Genomic DNA, 18,614 nt, shown 5'->3' with positions numbered 1-18,614 from the left:
GCCTGTCCAATCTTACTTAACCCCGCGCGCAGATACTCCGCGGCCTCCTCGTGGACCTGCGGAAACGCGGATTGATTTTCCTTTTTGGCAAAGGGGCGCGCGGCCTTAAATCGATCGGTGATTGATAGATTTGGATGTGTGTGGTGTGTCCGGGATCTGGAAATGGAAAGTGGGTCTAATACATTCTTCTCATTGTTTTATGCGTTTGATGTGCGCTCCCACACTTAAACCTGGACTTTTTTCTTAAATTATTATTATTATTCCAGTAGCAGTTTGAAATTCTCTCTTTGCTTTATTTTTTAAAATTTCTTTTATTACTTGTACTACTACTTAATCCGTAGTTTAGCTGGATTTCTCCGCTTGTCCTTTCTTTTACTACCTTTTTTAAGAACTATGTTGTTCCACGTGGCCTATATATATATATATATATATATATTTTTTTTTTTTTTTACCGGGTATATTCCCGGTCTTAAGGCAGTTCGTGAAATAGTCACGAATTGTAATCGATTCGTACTGGATTTATGAACTCCGTAAAAGTACTGGCTGTCAAATTCTATAAATGATTATATAGTGATCCCGGGGAAACAGTAACACACACACCTTCTTACATTCATGAAGCTCAAATGTAAAAAGTGTAAAACGGGTATCATTACAGGAGCTCCCCGCCTATAAGGGGGTGAAACAGACCTCCAGAAATGAAAGAGGTGGAGGTCGTTCTCCTTGCTGGGACTCTCAGCAGCCTCTTTACATCACAGACCGCTTCGCTCACAAGTCTTTCTCCTTTCTGAGTAAACATGTTTCCCTCCGAGAAACTCCGGTAGTTCTCCTCTTACTCCGTGCGGTCTTCCGTGCAGTAGCGTTTGCTCGGTCACTAGAGGGGGGGATCTGCTGCACCTGTTCTCCCCTTCGTGTCCCCCCCCACCCCACCCACCGCCCTTCGGCTGCATTCGGCTATCCTCGGCCGGCCGCTGCTAGACAATTGGGAGGCTCTTCCCTTATAGGAGAATGCAAATGCGCGGCTGCCAGCTCCTCCTCATTGGCCCGTCGCACCTCCGTGTGGGAGGGTCGTGGGGGCCACGCTGTCTTTATAAGTGCAGAGTGCCTTCCAGCGACTCAGTTACACTGCGTTGTTGCTGTGAGGAGCTCTGTGAGGGCCGTCAGACACAAAACAGCTGGAATTTATCACCTCTTGTATAAAATTCCACACGAAAGGTCAAAAGTGCGACCCAGCGAGAGAGAGAGAGGAGGGGGGGCAGCACCGAGGGGACCGAGCCTGTAAGTAGGCTGTTTAAATTCATAAATGGACTGACCACAAGAACCAGGGACAAGCCTCCTCCTGTCCCTGCAAGTAAGAGAACTGTTTGCAACTTCATCTGAATCCCACGGGCTCTGTAACCATCCGCACGCGTGCCATACCGGCTTGTGGATTCCTGGGACTTTTTGGTAAATCTTTATTTTTTATTTTTTTATTTTTACTCGCAACCCCGAGCAGCTCCCAGCGCCACACTGCTAGATGTGACTGTATGAGAAAAAACTTTAAGTCCGGGCCATGCTGCAGTGACTCGAGCCAGCAGCCTACAGGAGCTCGCGATCAACTTGTAAACAGCGGAGGAGGGATGCTTGGAAAATATTTCTAATACGGCCGGAGAGCGGAGGAGAAGAGATCTGTTCCTGTCACTCGATCGAGCAGAACCGAGGACTGTAAATCACAGGGAGGCAAGTGGGCTGCAGAGGTGAAGCGAGGACAGGACAGGTTGGTGGTTCCAAATTCACTGGGCTCGAGTTTCAAGCACCCCGGGGGGGCTCCTGGTATTAAAGCGTGCATTTGACCTGGGATAAGTTGTCAACAAGAGCAGGGAGCGGAGGCGAACTGGCAGGTGTACAAGTTCATTTACATGCAGAGGTATATTCACGCCACTATAAATAGAAGTTACTTAGGGACAAACAACCTTAATAAGTTTTCTACCCGCTTGCTGGCCCTGCAGTAGCCCCACGCACCGGGCGTGTGCGTGTGTCTATTTATACACCATACAACCTTTTATCCCTCTCCACAATCTGTATCCGAGAGGACTGCCCGCCGTCGGTTTGGCTGTGAGGGCAGGAGTCGTCGCATGGACTGACATGGCCACCGACCTCGCCATGAGCGCAGAGCTGCCCAACAGCCCTCTGGCCATCGAGTATGTCAACGACTTTGACCTGATGAAGTTCGAGGTCAAGAAGGAGCCGCCGGAGGCCGACCGCTACTGCCACCGCCTCCCGTCGGGCTCCCTCTCCTCCACCCCGATTAGCACCCCTTGTTCCTCCGTGCCTTCTTCGCCCAGCTTCTGCGCCCCGAGCCCGGGCGCGCAGCCGAACCAGGGCCTCGCCAGCGGCGTCAGCAGCAACGGCAGCAGCAACAACAGCGGCGGCAACAACAATCACAGCACCGGGGGGAAGCCCCAGCTGGAGGACCTGTACTGGATCCCCAGCTACCAGCACCACATCAATCCGGAGGCGCTCAACCTGACGCCGGAGGACGCGGTGGAGGCCCTCATCGGCAACGCGCACCACCACCACCACCACCAGACCTACGAGGGTTTCCGCGGGCAGCAGTACGTTGGCGAGGACCTCTCCGCGGCCTCGGCGGCCCACCATCACCAAGCGCATCACCACCACCACCACCACCACCACGGCCACCACGCCCGCCTCGAAGATCGCTTCTCGGACGAGCAGTTGGTCAGCATGACAGTGCGGGAGCTGAACCGGCAGCTCCGAGGCTTCAGCAAAGAGGAGGTGATCCGCCTGAAGCAGAAGAGGCGCACGCTCAAGAACCGCGGCTACGCGCAGTCCTGCCGCTTCAAGCGCGTGCAGCAGAGGCACATGCTGGAGACCGAAAAGTGCACCCTGCAGAACCAGGTGGAACAGCTGAAGCAGGACGTGGCGCGCCTGGTCAAGGAGAGGGATCTATACAAGGAGAAGTACGAGAAGCTGGCCAGCCGGACCTACAATGCCGGCGGACCCGCGAACACGAGAGATCCGTCCGGGAAACAAGCTAACGCCGAGTTCTTCATGTGAGAGGGGCTGCTGACCTGTAGCGCCTCACGCAGACATTCATTCACGTTTGTTCTTCGTTTCTATTTTGTTTACACTTTTTTCCTCCACTCACAAGACTTAAGCAGTAGCCGTGCACGGACGCGATTTTCAGTCTTAAACATGTTTAGGCGAAACTTCTGTAAGAATGCCGCAGCCTGTCAGGTGGGCACTTGGGATCACTGTTAGCCTGTAGACTTTTATTTGTGTATCCTCCGGTGCAGCAGAAGCTAATCACGAGTCTTACTGAACTAATATGACACGTGACTGTCTTAACTCAGAGAGAGCAGCGGGGTTGGTCTTAAAAACGAGGCAAATGTGTTCTGTTTAAAGGGGGAAAAGTCTGAATGAACTGAAAAGAAGAAGCAATACACCACCGGCGAAGAAAGACTGTTTATAAGCCTGTAATGCAGAGACTTTTCAATAATGCAAGTCTAATAATCCCCCCATCCCAACTCCCCCCATCCCCATTTGCAACCCTGCATGCAGGACATGTATGGTAACCTCTCCCCGAATCTTCCACGTGTATGGAAAGCATGGCCCACGGTTCGCATCTCCTCTTCCTCCTCTTTCTCTGCCATCAGTAAGGCCTGGGTATGCGGAAAAATAAAAAGCCAATGACCCCCTCTTCCATCCTACACCCCGAGAGGTACAAGGAGAGAAAAAAATGGAGAACAATCTGCTGTAGTGCGTAAAAACTGGATGCGTCTTTAACTGCTATTTTCAATCAATTTTTCTATTGTTTTAAAAAAGAAAAAGAAAAAAAAACATGACAAAAAGAGATTAACTGAGCCAGATTTTAGACTGTATTTATTTCCACCTGTACATACTGTGTAGAGAAAAGCAGTAACCTGTGTTATTTTACCCTCTCCCTCTTTCTCTCTTTTTAAAACAACAACTTGCTTTTTGTTGCTTGGATTCTTCGAAATGTCTTAAATACAAATGTTTGTATGTAACAGCATGCAAATCGTCTATGATATCCTCGTCCTCCTTCTACTGAACATGTGTAATGTTAAACTGCACTAAGAAGAGATCAAACTGGACATTTTGTTTTCTACTCATAGGACCTTTTGATCTGTTTAAAAAAAACAACCCTGGATGTAAATTCTGTGAGAGGGAAACCCTCGGTTATTACATGGACTGCATTCGCTGCTAAAATTCTATGCACCAACCCGACGATTAAAAAAGACTTAGGGTTTCTTTTATGTTTCTTTTCTTTCCTTTTTTACGTTTAATATTGTAATCAAACGTCTTGCAGGGGCTGTGGGTTTAAACTGCAGTCTTAATGAGCGCTAATAGAAAAGTCTGATGGTAGAGCTTCCTGTTCTTGGAGTAACTCCATGCATTATTCTGTCAACAAGAAACCCCTGGTTCCTGCTACATCGATATATGTGCAATATTGTGCAGAAGTGCCCGATGCACAGACTACCTGTTGGAGGGCGAACCGTGCAGGGAGAGAGACTGGAAGTGTTTGATCAGGATGTCAGGGCAAAACAACAACAAGCTGAAGAGAAAACTGAGAAAAATGTGATTCTTCCAATTTTGTATCTTTTTATGGGAACCAAAAAAGGGGAGATATACAATACAAGTCGATTCTTGCGAATTATTAACAAATTAAGCATTTCCAGTATGTAGACAAACATCAGATTCTATCCACCTATCTTTCTTATTTTAATTAGATTTTTTTTGTCTTTTGTGTAAATCTCAATTTTTCTCATATTTACCGAAAGCAACAAGAGCTTCAAAAAATGTGAAGTTAAAGAACGCGGGGAATAAATGCAAAACAACTTCTGCACAGTGCTGTAAATTTATATCTGTACATATGATTTCTATATTTATTCAATGAACGTGTCCTGACTGTCAACAAGTGAAAACCATACAAAGTGGAACGTTGTTGAGAATCTTGTTTTCATAATGTTTAATAAAAAGTTCTGTCCCAAATCCGTGCCAGTGACTGCCGCTGCCATCATTCTCTAACAACAGCTTTTATGTCCTATAAGAAAAAAAGAGATTTATGAATTATTTATAAAACGGTCAGAAGTCTAGCAAGGTTTTATTTTTCTCAGGTCACAATGTCCGTGTTTGTAAAATAATAATGTTCGATTGCGGGTTATTAAATGTGACCAAAGTCTCTAATTAGCGAAAGAGCAGCAAAAGAGCTGAACGATTTAATAACAATGTCGAAATATTTATAGCCGCTTAAACTATAATAGAAAAATGTTAGATAATTAAATATTGAACAATTAAATATTAAAAAATTTAATGGAAATTAAGAAAGAAAAAATAAATACAATAAATGATTTTTTAAATAAAATAAATAAATAAAGAGGAAAAACTCATAATATAAAAGCAAAGTTGGCGCTATATTCGTGCTGGAACTATTATTATTATTATTATTATTATTATTATTATTATTATTATTATTATTATTATTACCTACTTATATTTTCAAGGGTAAAGTCGGAAACGTTTTACACAATTTCAGTCGTGTAACTTTTATGAATCGTTCCATAATTGCACTTCGGTGTTTTTCAGGAGCGCCGCTCTGCTCTGGTTTGTCCGATCACGCAGAGCCTTGTGGACGCAGAAAGCTGCTCTTATCTCCTGCATCAGGGTCCAGACTTCCAGATTCTTTGTGTGTGTGCGTGAGAGAGAGGGAGAGAGAGAGAGAGAGAGAGAGAGAGAGAGTGGCTGGCTGAGAGAGGCCACCCTCTTCCTTTCCTCCGCTCTGCTGCACCGGCTCTGGTCGCCTGTCAGCGGGCCTCCGCGCTCCTGCTCAGCCGGTGACGGATGGATGAAGCCGGGGTCTCTGATCCTCGCCAACGACTCTTTCTCACTCACTGTGTTTTGAGCGCGTCCACAGGGCAGCTTTCCCAAATACCCGGGATGTCCACGACGTTTGTGTACGTTTATGTGTCTGCGCGTGCGTACGTTTGCGCGCGCACTAAGCAGCATTAAGTGGTCTTTTCTCCTCTCAGGGTGGAATCACCATGGGTTTAGACACATGCCAGCCCGCGTTGGTGCTGATGCGACACGGCCGTCAGGCCCGCTGGGTATCGGCTCACTTCAAAGACATATCATAACTCTCTCTCTCTCTCTCTCTCTCTCTCTCTCGTGTGTGTGTGTGTGTGTGTGTGTGTGGGGGGGGGGGGGGGGGGGATCCACACAGTAAAGACCTGTAGAATGCTGGAGGCGTGAAAATCGCCCATCTGGATCTGCAGCTTCATCTTTAAACATTCGGTTGTACCTGTTCGCATGGACGCACACTTTATGATTTATTGAATTTTAAAAGTTTTTTCCCTGCACTGTCAAGATCACACCAAGCTTTAGGTGTGACACTTTGTCATTTTTGGATTTCAAACACCTAAAACAGTAAAAATCTAATAGCTTCACATTTCACTGTAGCTCATAACAGCACCTGAAAGCAATCGTTACCCAGTCGTTGTGTGTTTTTGTGCGTGAGTCAAACGACTGAACAGGGACATGGAGCGCTTCTTAGTTTTTCTTTCTGAAGAGTCTTACTGCTTAAAATCTATTTTCACTTGTTCCGTTCTTTGCAGCGCAGGACTTTAACCTTCCGTCATGAATAGAATTACGAGCATTCAACCTTCTTGCTCGCATTTTGTCGCACGCTCATACACTAACTTGTCAGTTCATTAGTTATTCTTAACAGTCATTTCTGCAAATTCCACCTGAACACGTGCTCTCACTGCTGTCATATACTGTGTACCTCATGTCAGAGTCCATCATTTCTCCGCTTCCCCAATTCAGAAACGAATTCATTTACAGTCTTTTTTTCAACTCTCACCGATCAGTTCAAACCCAGCGTTTCTCTTAATATCTTTCCTTTTTCGCTCCCTATCCTCTGCCACCTTTCAGCCTCTCCATCACTCTCCTCCTCCTTCCTGTTTTTGCTGAGTCAGGGAAAACTGGGAGCAGCGTGACAGCCGTCACTTCACCGAGAGTCAGAGTGTATTTTCTGCTTATAACACGCACACGCACACACACGTAGTGGGATTGTGGGGTGTGTGCAGAGGAATGAAGGCGTGCTCTCTCTCTCTGTGTGTGTGTATGAGGAAGAGAGAGATATCACCATGACTACTCAGTGGGCTTTTCTTTCCATACATCAAGGCAGAGTCCATCTGAGCTGCATCTGAGAAACAAAGCGAGTGAATTGAGAGAGAGAGGGAGAGAGAGGTGCAGCGTGTCTCTGGCGTCTGGAGCTGCTCTGCTGCCGAGATTCAACACAGTCAGCGTCTCTTTGGCTCAGCTTACCTACAGTATACCCACACACACACACACATACACACACACACACACACACACACACACACACACACACACACACACACACACACACACACACACACACACACCATAAACAGAAAGTCCAGACAAACACACTGAAAGCTGCAGCCTCCACCACCTTTACCTCATGGTGTTGTGGCCTGTGACACATCGTTTTCTTTTTCATTCTTTTATTAAACCTGGAAGAGACCTTGGACCTCAGTGCATCATCGCAGACAGGCATTCCTGCTGTTCTTAATGGACATTAAGTCTACCTTCTTATTACACACTCAAAGTGGCCCAAATCTGATTTGCTGCATGCATTGGCTGCATGTTTGGAGCATCGCTGCTTGCATGTCCATGAAAACTCCAGGTTAGATTTTCATAACTCCTTAATGTGTCTTCTTCCTCGATTTAAAAAGTCTTAAAATGTTAGAATATGTAGGATTTATTTCTCTTGTTTTTGTTGTCCTAATTAAAGAGTTTGGAGAAACCCACAAAGCTATTTGGTTATTTGTCAAATTACCAAACTATGTAATAAAAATTTAAATGTGCATTTCTTCTGCTCAAGAAAGGTTGTTAGAGTTTCTTTGTTGAAATCTTCAAAGTGTTGCCTTCACTTTCCAGGCATGAGGAGATGCTGAGATTAATGTTCTTTGGAGCTGCAGAATTTGTTCCATATTGTTTACAGGAGCATGTTATCATTGTTATAAGATAGATTTTGATCAAATTGTACACACTGATGGCTCACAGATTTGATAACTGACACACTTAACTGACACACAGAAAACCTGCAGCCAGGTTGTGCTAAAGCATAAAGAATACACATAATGAAGCTGCAATGTGGTTTCTGCTGTTTCCACTGTACTTGCTGGCAGTTATGGGAAGAAAACAAGTCCACAGTTAGTGGATTTTTCATTGAGAATGAAAGGATGAGGATATACCATATTCTAATTTTTCTTGTTAAATCCTCACAGATAATACTGAATTCACAATGTAAGAGATGCTGTGTATAGCATAAAAGAGACTGGAATAATTCTCCAGTTATAGGCCCAGACAGTCCAAAGACAACTTACCAAATGTTGAAACTGAGAAAATGAAGCATTATTGGAAGCATATAATTACAAATTTGATCCCAGGAGCATGTTTCAAAGAAGTAGAGCGAGGGTCAGCAAAAGGATGCTGTGTAAAACACTGTGTGGAGTGTGCTGCGGCTAATAAGATGATTTGGTAACAGGTCAGTAGCATGATAGCAACAAACAGGAACATCCCAAAGAGGCTGAGTATTCCACCCATTCATTTTCTTCTACTTAGGCAATAGGGGCGAGAGCCTGCCCCAGCAGGCATGCAGCTTGAAATACCCACACAGACATGGGGAAGGCATGTAAAGGCCTTGATGTACGACAACAGTGCTACCACCAGACCATCGAGTCACCACTGTGAAGCTTGCCACTCTGTGTGTCTGTGTGTGTACAGTTCAGTGATTTAAGAGAAGAATTTGTGTTTCATTAAAAGAAAACAAAAAAAAAAACACCCTCTTTACACAAAGAAAATGGTTCTCAGGAAACACTGTTTAGCATCCTGTAGTGAAAACCATCTATCCATTTGATGAATCGTTTATCCGATTCAGACACGAGTACCCTGCCCCCTGCCTCTGTCTCAGTTGTCACTGGGTGAGGGGTGGAGGAAAAACCCTGGACAGGTCGCCAGTCTGTCGCAGGGCTTTTCTGAAAAACCACAGTCAGTGAATACGGGTTGTCTCTGTGTCCACAAGTGCAAATTAAAACTTCACCCTGTGAAGAAATAAAGGAAGCAGAATAAACCAAATGCTGCCTCTCTGCATTTGCTGTCATCTCACAGCAAGTAGGTTCCTGGTTCGAGTCCCAGCTTGGGACTCTTCTGTGTAGAGTTTCCAGGTTCTCCCTGTGTGGCTTTCCTCCAGTTACTTCAGCTTCTTCCCACAGTCTAAAGATGTGTTAGCTTAACTTCTGAGTCTAAATTAGTTGTAAATGTGGGGCAATAACCTATAGAGAGCACAATGTATGGTTGAAATGTGGCTCGTAGCCCTTTGAGTTTGTAGGAGTACAAAAAGCGTTACCATGTCATTACAATTCATTAACCATTCATATTTGTGGAGGCCCCATTAATGCTGAAAGATATTCCCACAATTTAACCTCTTAGTTCTAACAAAAAATTATTTCAATGCCCTTATCTAACTGAACAGAGTCATAGCTTTTAATGTTCACGGGACATGAAAACTGCACGTGTACAGTCCCAGCGATTTTACAGTGATTTTAAAATAAGGTTCAAAATGTGGATTCCCTCTGAAAGTACTGCTGGTACTACCAGTTTCACAAATGGTCATCTCTACTGAGCACATGCATCAACACAATACCATGACTGGTCAACACTTTTCCATTTCGACTGTTAACTGGTTTGCTTTTCAGTCATTGTGTCTTATATAACATTTCTGACTATACCTGACCTTGCCAGGTCTCTCTTGGAAATGCGATTTTAAATTTCAATGAGATTTTTTACCTGGATAAATAAAGGACTAATTTACAAAAAAAACATCTATCTATCTATCTATCTATCTATCTATCTATCTATCTATCTATCTATCTATCTATCTATCTATCTATCTATCTATCTATCTATCTATCTATCTATCTATCTATCTATCTATCTATCTATCTATCTATCTATCTATCTATCTATCTATCTATCTTGAAACTGTTAAAACAAACTGCTTAAATACTACATGAAGCAAGATAAACTTTTACTGTCATTTTATTCACATTTCACAAAGTTAATTTTATTAGGCCAACTCAATTAAGTGTTTCCAAAAATGTAAAAATCACCAACAGATAACACCTAACAGGTAAAACATAATTTCTTTGGATAAATGTGATGTTATTTACAGCTCTTACATATTTAATAAATGCTGATTCTGCCAACCTTAAGGCTACATGTGCTCTTTGTTGTTTGGTGTGGGGTCCTAACAGCATTTTCTTGGTGCAGAGATCAGTAACTTTAACCAAACCATGACTGCTGATATGTTCTTGTCTGTATAACAATAGCATCTAAACTAATGACAAATTAAAACAGTCTAAAAATGAGTTGTCTTGTATTAAAAATTTCTGCCTCTGTGTCTTTCTTTTCATTTAGCAGACACAACCTCCATCAAGCTCACGCTCCAGTTGGACGTGCTCCCGAGGGAGGTGTTCAGCTTTAAAAAGTTGTCACCCTGCACAAAATGTAATCGACATTTTTGATAAATCACCTGCACACTGTTAACACTCATGGGGTATTAATAATTATTACTCCTGATCTGGTGATGGAGTTAGTGACCTGGGGCCAGGAGCGCCTACAGAGCATGGGTGAATGAGGGGTGGAGGTGGTGGTGGTCTCCACCCAACACAGCCAGGAAAAGCAATTTGGCGCTGTTGGCGCTGTGCTTCTGCTGCGACCCCTGACTGAGCGTGTGCCCTGCCTCCACCGGCTCCACGCTGTCACACAAACACACACACTGAGACACACACACACACACTGACATGCTGCATGCTGAGTAGACAAATTCAAACATGCTATCACAGGAGAAAATATGCCCAAACAGCAAATCTAACCTTGTCCTAGGCTTTGAAATACAGTAATAAACTAACTGGCAAACAAACAAACAAATAAATGAGAGGGCTGGGATGATGTGCTGATGTCTAACAGGGTAGCGGTGGGGGTAGCGTGTCAGTAGCAGAAAATAAGCTCCTTTTTTACCTGAAAGGGGAAAATACAGACTTTAAAATGTGCCACAAAGGCAAAATTACCTCTTGATACTCTCACAGAATAACTGTTATCAAAGTCATTTGCACTATCACAAATAAGCTCAAATTCTATGTTTATGTATTGTTTCTGTGCCTTTTATTTCATACATTTATGGCCAGCAAAAATTTGATGCCAGGAATTTACTTAAGGAGAATTTCCTTCACACTATTTTATTTCCTGTTGACGCTGGTCACGAGGCGATTTACTGAGTCAACCTTTTAACGAGGGGTTGAGTTCCTGCTGAATCCCTCAAACCACCACTATCACTTCCCTTCATGCCTCACTTCCTCACCTCTGTGTGTGTCTGTGTGGGTGTGTGATTCAGCATTTTTTTGTTCTCTCTCTCTCGCTCTCTCTCTCAGACTTCATTTTTCATATGTCACAGGTCACTCGGGCCTTTTTAGCTTTGATAGTAGCCGCTGGTTTGTACTGTGGTTTGCGGCCAGAGGGATTACACACATGCTGTGTCATATGCATACACACACGCACAACACTGTAAAGATGCACACATGCTGTTGACCAGATGAGTCTGTGCAGTAATGCGGTGGAGAGGACTGTCCTCAGCGGCAGTGGAGGGTCAATCGGCAATCAATTATTCCACTCAGACTGGACTGCAGCCACACCACAGATTCACTTCCTACACTGAAAGTGTGCATGCACACACACACACACACACACACACACACACACACACACACACACACACACACACACACACACACACACACACACACACACACAGACAATGTACTTAGATTCCTTTGATCCTGACTTTGAAACTGCTGGTCAGAGTTATTTAAATGACATTACCTACTTGTCAACATAATGCCATTACCTCATTTAGCACGCAATTAAAATAACGAGATAAAAAAGAAGCATGCAATTTTTTTTAGCAAATTGATGCTTTGCTATCCTTGTGTAGCCAAAATCAGTGTTAACATTTGACCAGCCACCATGAATGAAACTCCTGTTGATTATCGTAGCTTTGGTATATGTAAAAGTATGTATAATAGATATAATTTGTTCCAGAACAACCATAAAGTTACTGTTTAGACAAAACAACAGTTATAAAGATACATCCAGTGACTTCATATGTGTGTTTGTGTGTGTGAGACTGTGTCTGGATGCAACATGAGAAACTATAAGCAAGTCAAATGAAAGAATGAAGAATGAAGTTAAATGATGTTAAAAAAGTTAAAATTCCCATTTCCAGATACCTTTGTGAGACCCAGACTCAGTTTTAGACCATCTAGTCTGTTGATAGTGTTGATAGTTAACACTTGGTTTTAGGAGTTAGAATGTCAGCAAATGTCTTCAGAAATAATGTGCCTGCCCGTACGCACAGAGTGGAGCTGGCAGCCGTCAGTGCAGGAGTAGCACGGGAAATAGTGAACAACTGAAGCAAAACTGCATTGTATTTAGAAATAAAAGCACTATATTTATGAACCTACGTGGATGACAAGTACCCTCTATTTCACTACTGCCACTGTCCCATCTGTGGTTTAGACAACCAAACATATTAAACGTTTGAATATTGTTTTTAGATTTTTATTCAAAATTATCATTTAATATCCATTTCTCTCTCACTGTGAAGAAGTGGGCTGTGTCTTATAGTTTGCTTTAGTTAGAAACACTGACATCAGCTAATTATTTGGCTTTCTGCTTTATCATGTTTGATCAGCGTTATTTTGTGAATACATTTTGCTGTTTCAGTTCTGACTTTTGAACTCTCACTTTGTCTCTACAGATTGTAATAGCTCTGCGCGTTTTTTTATAGCACACTGACTGATGCCTGAGGAATCTGAATCTCCATGATAAAACTGTTTCTTTGCATGATCTGACAGACGCTTCTGTCTGAAATGACTAAAAATAAGTGCAATTAAAACTGGCTGTAGAGAAGAGCTGTAAACACATCTCATTTACATGAGATGAGATTGAGAGGAGCAGTTTGAGAAAGTGGGTTTTTCTAATGACTCAGCTGGGCTTGACCATGTGTTGAGGGTAGGAAGTTTCACTTCCCATCATTGCCTTCTGGGCCAGCTCCTCATTTCTGGAAATTGAAAGGAACAAAACAGCCTAACATTGCACAACAGAAACTGACCCCCCCCCCCCCCCCAACCTATAATAGTTATAGTAATAGTTATTATTTTTATTTATAGAGCCCTTCAAAAATGCAAAGTGCTTGACAAGAGCAATAAAATGACACAAGCCAAAAGTCTTGAGATTAAAAGGAGTGGTTCTTAAAGACCCAGACAATGAATTACAGAAATTCACTGTCTCTGTGTTTATGTTATGTGTTTAGAAAATCACACCTCACTTAACTGATAACTTTACTTATCTTTTTAAATCCATTAAATATCTTTTTAGAGACACAGAATTTCCTGTTGGACAAATATGAAGAAAATTAACTGTGGCAGATGTCACCACCCAGAGGTACAGTCATCTGACAGAATGCTGTATAATGTCAAAGGATGTGCTACGGTCCAGGAGCATATGCACTGAACATGTGTTTTTAGCAGCATCTATTAAGAAGTTGTTAGTGACCTTGAAAAGTAGATTCATGCATGTTCTTAGAACTCAAATGGGCTTCTCCAGGTTCTATAGAGCTCATTTTAAATAAAATGTTCCAATATATATCTGTCTCCGGTTTCTTTGGACAAACACACAGTAGTAGATCACCACAGAGATTTGTATTTGAGACTTTATGTTTTACCTTTTTACAAAAAAAGGAGCTCTTTCAGTCCCTCTGTCTCTCAGCAGCCTGTGCTGTCTCTAACCAGGACTGTGATGTCACACCACCCAAACCAGACTTTAAGCATACTCTCATCTCATGTGGCAGTGGAGTACTTTCCATCTCTAAATGAGATTTGTCTTCACTCCTAAGGTTGGATCTCATGCTTGCTTTGTGCTAAGCAAACTCTCATAGTTGACAAGGCAGTGTGAGGTCCACGCCATCCTTGTCACACACCCTGTCGCCCTGTCTACCCGCAAAATGCTACGCAGGCACTCATGTTGGGGAACATGGTGCAGCTGCATAGTCAAAGTGACTGTGGTGTCACTGAGCCTGACACGCACACTGAGGACCTGGACCCAGAGGCAGACATACACTGTCCCAACTGATGCATGTCTAAAATGTGGTTCCTCCCCAGACAGACTATATCATTGTGTGTCAGTGTGATGTTTGTTAAAGTGGTTTTGTCATGTTTGTCGTGAAAGAGGACACACAGTATACTCAACTCACCAACAATGTCTCATGTTGACTACACTGGTGTCAAAGATCAAACATTACATCATTTGCAGGCTACTGCCCAATAGTTTTGGTTAGGCAATAAAGTTGCTCTTCAGATGTTTGAAGTAAGTGAAGTTGTGTCAGAAACCTCTAATCTGTTTCCACAGTCACTACACTGAACTTTATTTTATATCGAAGTCACACAAAGAAATAATTGAGTTACAATAGGTTTTGTGAAAGTTACAACTTTCATTTTGGACGCCTGGAAGGGCAAAATTAGTTAGGCTTAGGTTATAGGGTAATAGGTTGGCATGCTCACTGTTGCCAAGTATGCTATGGTAGTGTTTAAGTGCGTGCATGCATCCATACATGTCATTGTTTCTGTTTGTAAATATGATAGGTCAAAAAGCCTTTAAGGAATTCTGATAAAAGTTTGTAGGGGTGCAGCACCGGGTCATGTTAACATTCACTAAAATCTGGCTGACACCCACCAAGCTCTCAGAAGTCAACTTAATTATTTATTGGTGCAAAATTAACAAAAAGCCTTATAATGCAGAAACTATGATTCTTACAAGTGTGGTGTGTATTGCAAGCATATAGAAAGTACTGTATAAAGATTTTAAATATCATCTCAAATTTGACCTCTGACCTCTCAGTCTAGGTCAACAGGCTGATCTGAAGGGCAAAGTGATAATAATATTACAAAGTCCTCCTTTGCCAAAACCTGGTTATCCACAGTGTATTTTAGTCCCTGACAGCTTTGCCAGACATCTGTGTTTGGTACATAATTGCTTAAGACACCTTGTTCTCTACTATGAGTCTTGTCTGAAACAGAAATCTCAAATAACACTGGCTTTGCTGTCTTTTGTTCATGTGTGAGAGGCTGAAGCTACTGTACATCAGAAAGAATGCTCTGCCGACTAAATGTGTATGTAAGTGTAAGTGCACTGAATTGTTAATAAACATTCCAGTCACTACAACTTCTAATGTCTCATTCTGACTCCGTTTAGGTCCATAGAAATGGTTACGTCACCCCTTCTTTCCTCCAGTATCACCAGTTACACCTCAACATCTAGAATGTTTTCATTTTCTTTTTCTGCCTTTTTAAATGTCTGATTAAAGAATTCAACCTTGCTCTGGTCTTATATCAAAACAACACAAGTCCTAGAACTTGTAGTATTTGACCAGAAAAGGCCAGACCAGGATGACACACAAACACATATGCCATTTAAAGTATTTGAACCAATGACCGGTGCATGGTGACAACTTCAGTACACTGCAGTTCTCTCTCCGGTGGTAAAAGTTTGAGGTGTGTCGCTGAAAGTTTTTCTCAATTAAATTTAGAATATGATTTAGAACACAAAAGAAGAGGAAAAGGGAAAAAAATTTAATCGCACCATGTGACAGAGAGTGCCAGAAAGCGACGGTACAACAGCATCTTCTTTCTTCTACAATGTAACTTAAACTGGGGTACACTCAAAGCTCCTGCCTTATGAAAGCATGTCCTCATTTAGCCTGTTTAATATGGAGCAGAGCAACCGTTCTGTGGGATGAGACGCACCGGGAGAAAGAAACGGAATGTAGAAGTGATTGCGGTAAAGGAGTGCAGACTCAGCGCTGCTGGCGGCAGGCGGAGGAGATGGAGACAGAGTGCTCAAACTGTCATAGCAGCCCTCGCTTGGTGACAGAGCGGTATGAGGCAAAGGCGGTGGAAACAGAGAAACTAAAGGGAGTTATCGAAATAGAGGAGCTACTTGTCTGACATGGTGCCTTTTCATTTAGAGGTAGTTTTTTGTGGTGAGTGATGTTGGCAGTTTGGGGCCAGTTGTATTCTTTGCATCGCGTTGTTATTTCTGCAAAAGAAAACATTCTCTACCTTCATCGCCGTTGTTGTGGTCGTTGTTGCTGTTGTTATTGTTCCGTTCTTCAGTTCATTGCTTTGCTGCACTGTCCACGTTGATTCAGATTTCGTCCATTCTTTGTCAGTGTGTGCTCAAAGTAATAGTATAAATGTTTAACCATCTTCCTTTTCATATTCCCCTTCAAATCCAAGCCTAGAGCCAATAACTTTCCTTCCCTCTGTATGAGAAATGTATTAAGCTGCTGTTGTTGGCACCAAAATTCTGATGTGTATATAAAGACAATAACTTTATACAGGTTTTGATGATATTTGGAAGGAAATACATATGTCCAGAAAATAGAACAGAACCTGAGTCATTAACATTTATCCCAGGTGATAAGACTGTCTTTAATATTACAACTTATGTTTGAGTGTCTTTTACAGCAGTTAAAAAATACTCACAACTTACCATATTTTGATTCTCATTTCCTAACATGGTTTTCCTCCTTTCTTTTCATTCAGATGAACATGATTTTCATCAGACTGGGCCTTGAAGAGCCCCCCACACAATTAAATTTTTGCTTTTTTCATTATTCCAAAATGGATTCGAATCATTTGTCACCTCAAAGGTCTACACATAATGACATAATGACAAAGGAAAAAAAGATTGCTTAAAATATATAGACAGGTGTGTGACTTTCCAAATTATGTCCAATCAGCAAAATTTACCACAGGTAACACCTTCCACCTAATCTGTTAGATTAGAAAAATCTGACAGATAACCAGTGGAAACGTGTTTTATTTTTTTATTTTTAATATATTTGTTTGAATTTTTGAATTTCAAGCAAAGTTTTTTCAATTTATGATTATGGGATATTGTAAGTAGAATTTTGAGGTTAAAATGAATTTAATAAGGCTGTAACATAACAAAATGTGGAATTAAGTCGTGCTCCAAATCCTTTCTATATCCACTGTATGATCTTGGCCTCGTGCACAATTTGGGTGAAGCTCCATTAGGTAATCACTGTTTATGAGTTTCACTAAAATCTTAAGTAGTAATTCTTGTGAACTATAAAAGAATGAAGGTCTCATCATTGCATAAGCTCCTTGGTCCTTTGGCTGAATGAGCTGAAAATAACACTCATTATTGTATTAAGCAGCCGTATCTCTAGGTTCTAAGTAGGCCTACCTTATTTGGTGCCTGTCTCACAGAAAGTCATCATCTCTTGCTCCTGTTGTGTGTCATATTTACTGTACTAAAGTATGACCTACAGTACAGCTTTGCTTTGACACCACAGTCTGTAATCCTCAGAGGGGTAGATTAGCAATTAAGCATGATTACATTCATACATGATGAGCAGCTGGACATAGGTTACCCCTTGCTCTGCTGCAGAAGAGCAGCTCTAGGTCAGATTGGCCTCCATAAATAATTTATCCTCCATAGTCCACTCACCACAGCATGTTTACATCGATTAAATTTGCATGGCCTTGATTAAGATTTAAGGATTGACTTCACATTGGACCTCTGATCTACTCCTTTTAATGCTCTTTCTTTAAATTTTGCTACTTTCTACATTGTAGATACATACTGAAGACATCAAATATATGAAGCAAGATATTTGGAATTTGTGATGTAGTCACCTGAAATGGTTTTTCACTTCAGTACACACGTACTGTAAATATTAACATTCTTAAAAAAGTGTTAGAAGGCTCTGATCAGGCAGAAGTACAAACATAGGATTTCTGTGATTGCGCTGAACAATTGTTCAAGAAAAAGAAGAAAGTTCCATCTACTTTCATACTTTCACTTCTTGGATTCTGTTAGAAGGGGAAGTAATTAAACATATTTGCTCAAATAGAAAAAGCAGTTCCTCTGCAGTTTTTACTGACACTCAAAAATACAGCTTCATACAGAGTCCAACCCTGCGAAGTTTCCAAACCTGCCAGCTTGTCTTTGTTGTGACGTCAGATGATCATCCAACTTCATTTGATAATACATTGTTGATTCTGGTACTTATCTGTAACCCTTTTTTACCAGAAGGAAGGAGAAGGAAGTCAGACACAGGAATTGCAAACACAATCTGGACAAATTTCAAAGTAAAACACCCTGTGCAGATTGAAGCTCACGCACACAGATTTTCCGACTGGCTGCTAGGCCCCTCTAGCCTAGCTTGTCCTGTCATAGGGTATACCATGGGCATGTTGCCAGTCCATCACAGAACTAACAGAAAGACAGACAACCACACACTCTCACATATACATTTAAATCAGAATCACACACAAACCTAATAAAGTTAACCATGTGTTGGCCAAACTTTACACTGATGTGGTGCAGTAAACGAAAAAACAGCTACCATCCCCATATTAACT

General features: G+C 42.1%; 1 protein-coding gene across 1 annotated transcript; it reads left to right on the top strand.

Annotated features, from left to right (window-relative positions):
- Nucleotides 1-964: 964 nt before the first annotated feature.
- On the top strand, nt 965-5,010 carry mafaa (MAF bZIP transcription factor Aa). Its single transcript, XM_026147038.2, has one exon. It carries the CDS (start codon nt 2,122-2,124, stop codon nt 3,052-3,054), a length of 933 nt encoding a protein of 310 aa, XP_026002823.1. The 5' UTR covers nt 965-2,121; the 3' UTR covers nt 3,055-5,010.
- The last annotated feature ends 13,604 nt before the right edge of the window (nt 5,011-18,614 follow it).

The sequence above is a fragment of the Astatotilapia calliptera genome, chromosome 17 (assembly GCF_964374335.1).
Source record: "Astatotilapia calliptera chromosome 17, fAstCal68.1, whole genome shotgun sequence".
Lineage (NCBI taxonomy): Eukaryota > Metazoa > Chordata > Actinopteri > Cichliformes > Cichlidae > Astatotilapia > Astatotilapia calliptera.
The sequence above is the reverse complement of the archived record's forward strand: the minus strand, read 5'-3'. Positions and strand labels throughout refer to the sequence as shown.

What these genes read in the sequence shown, in the direction of transcription:
- mafaa (XM_026147038.2), top strand. Translation starts at nt 2,122, where the DNA reads ATGGCCACCGACCTCGCCATGAGCGCAGAGCTGCCCAACAGCCCTCTG.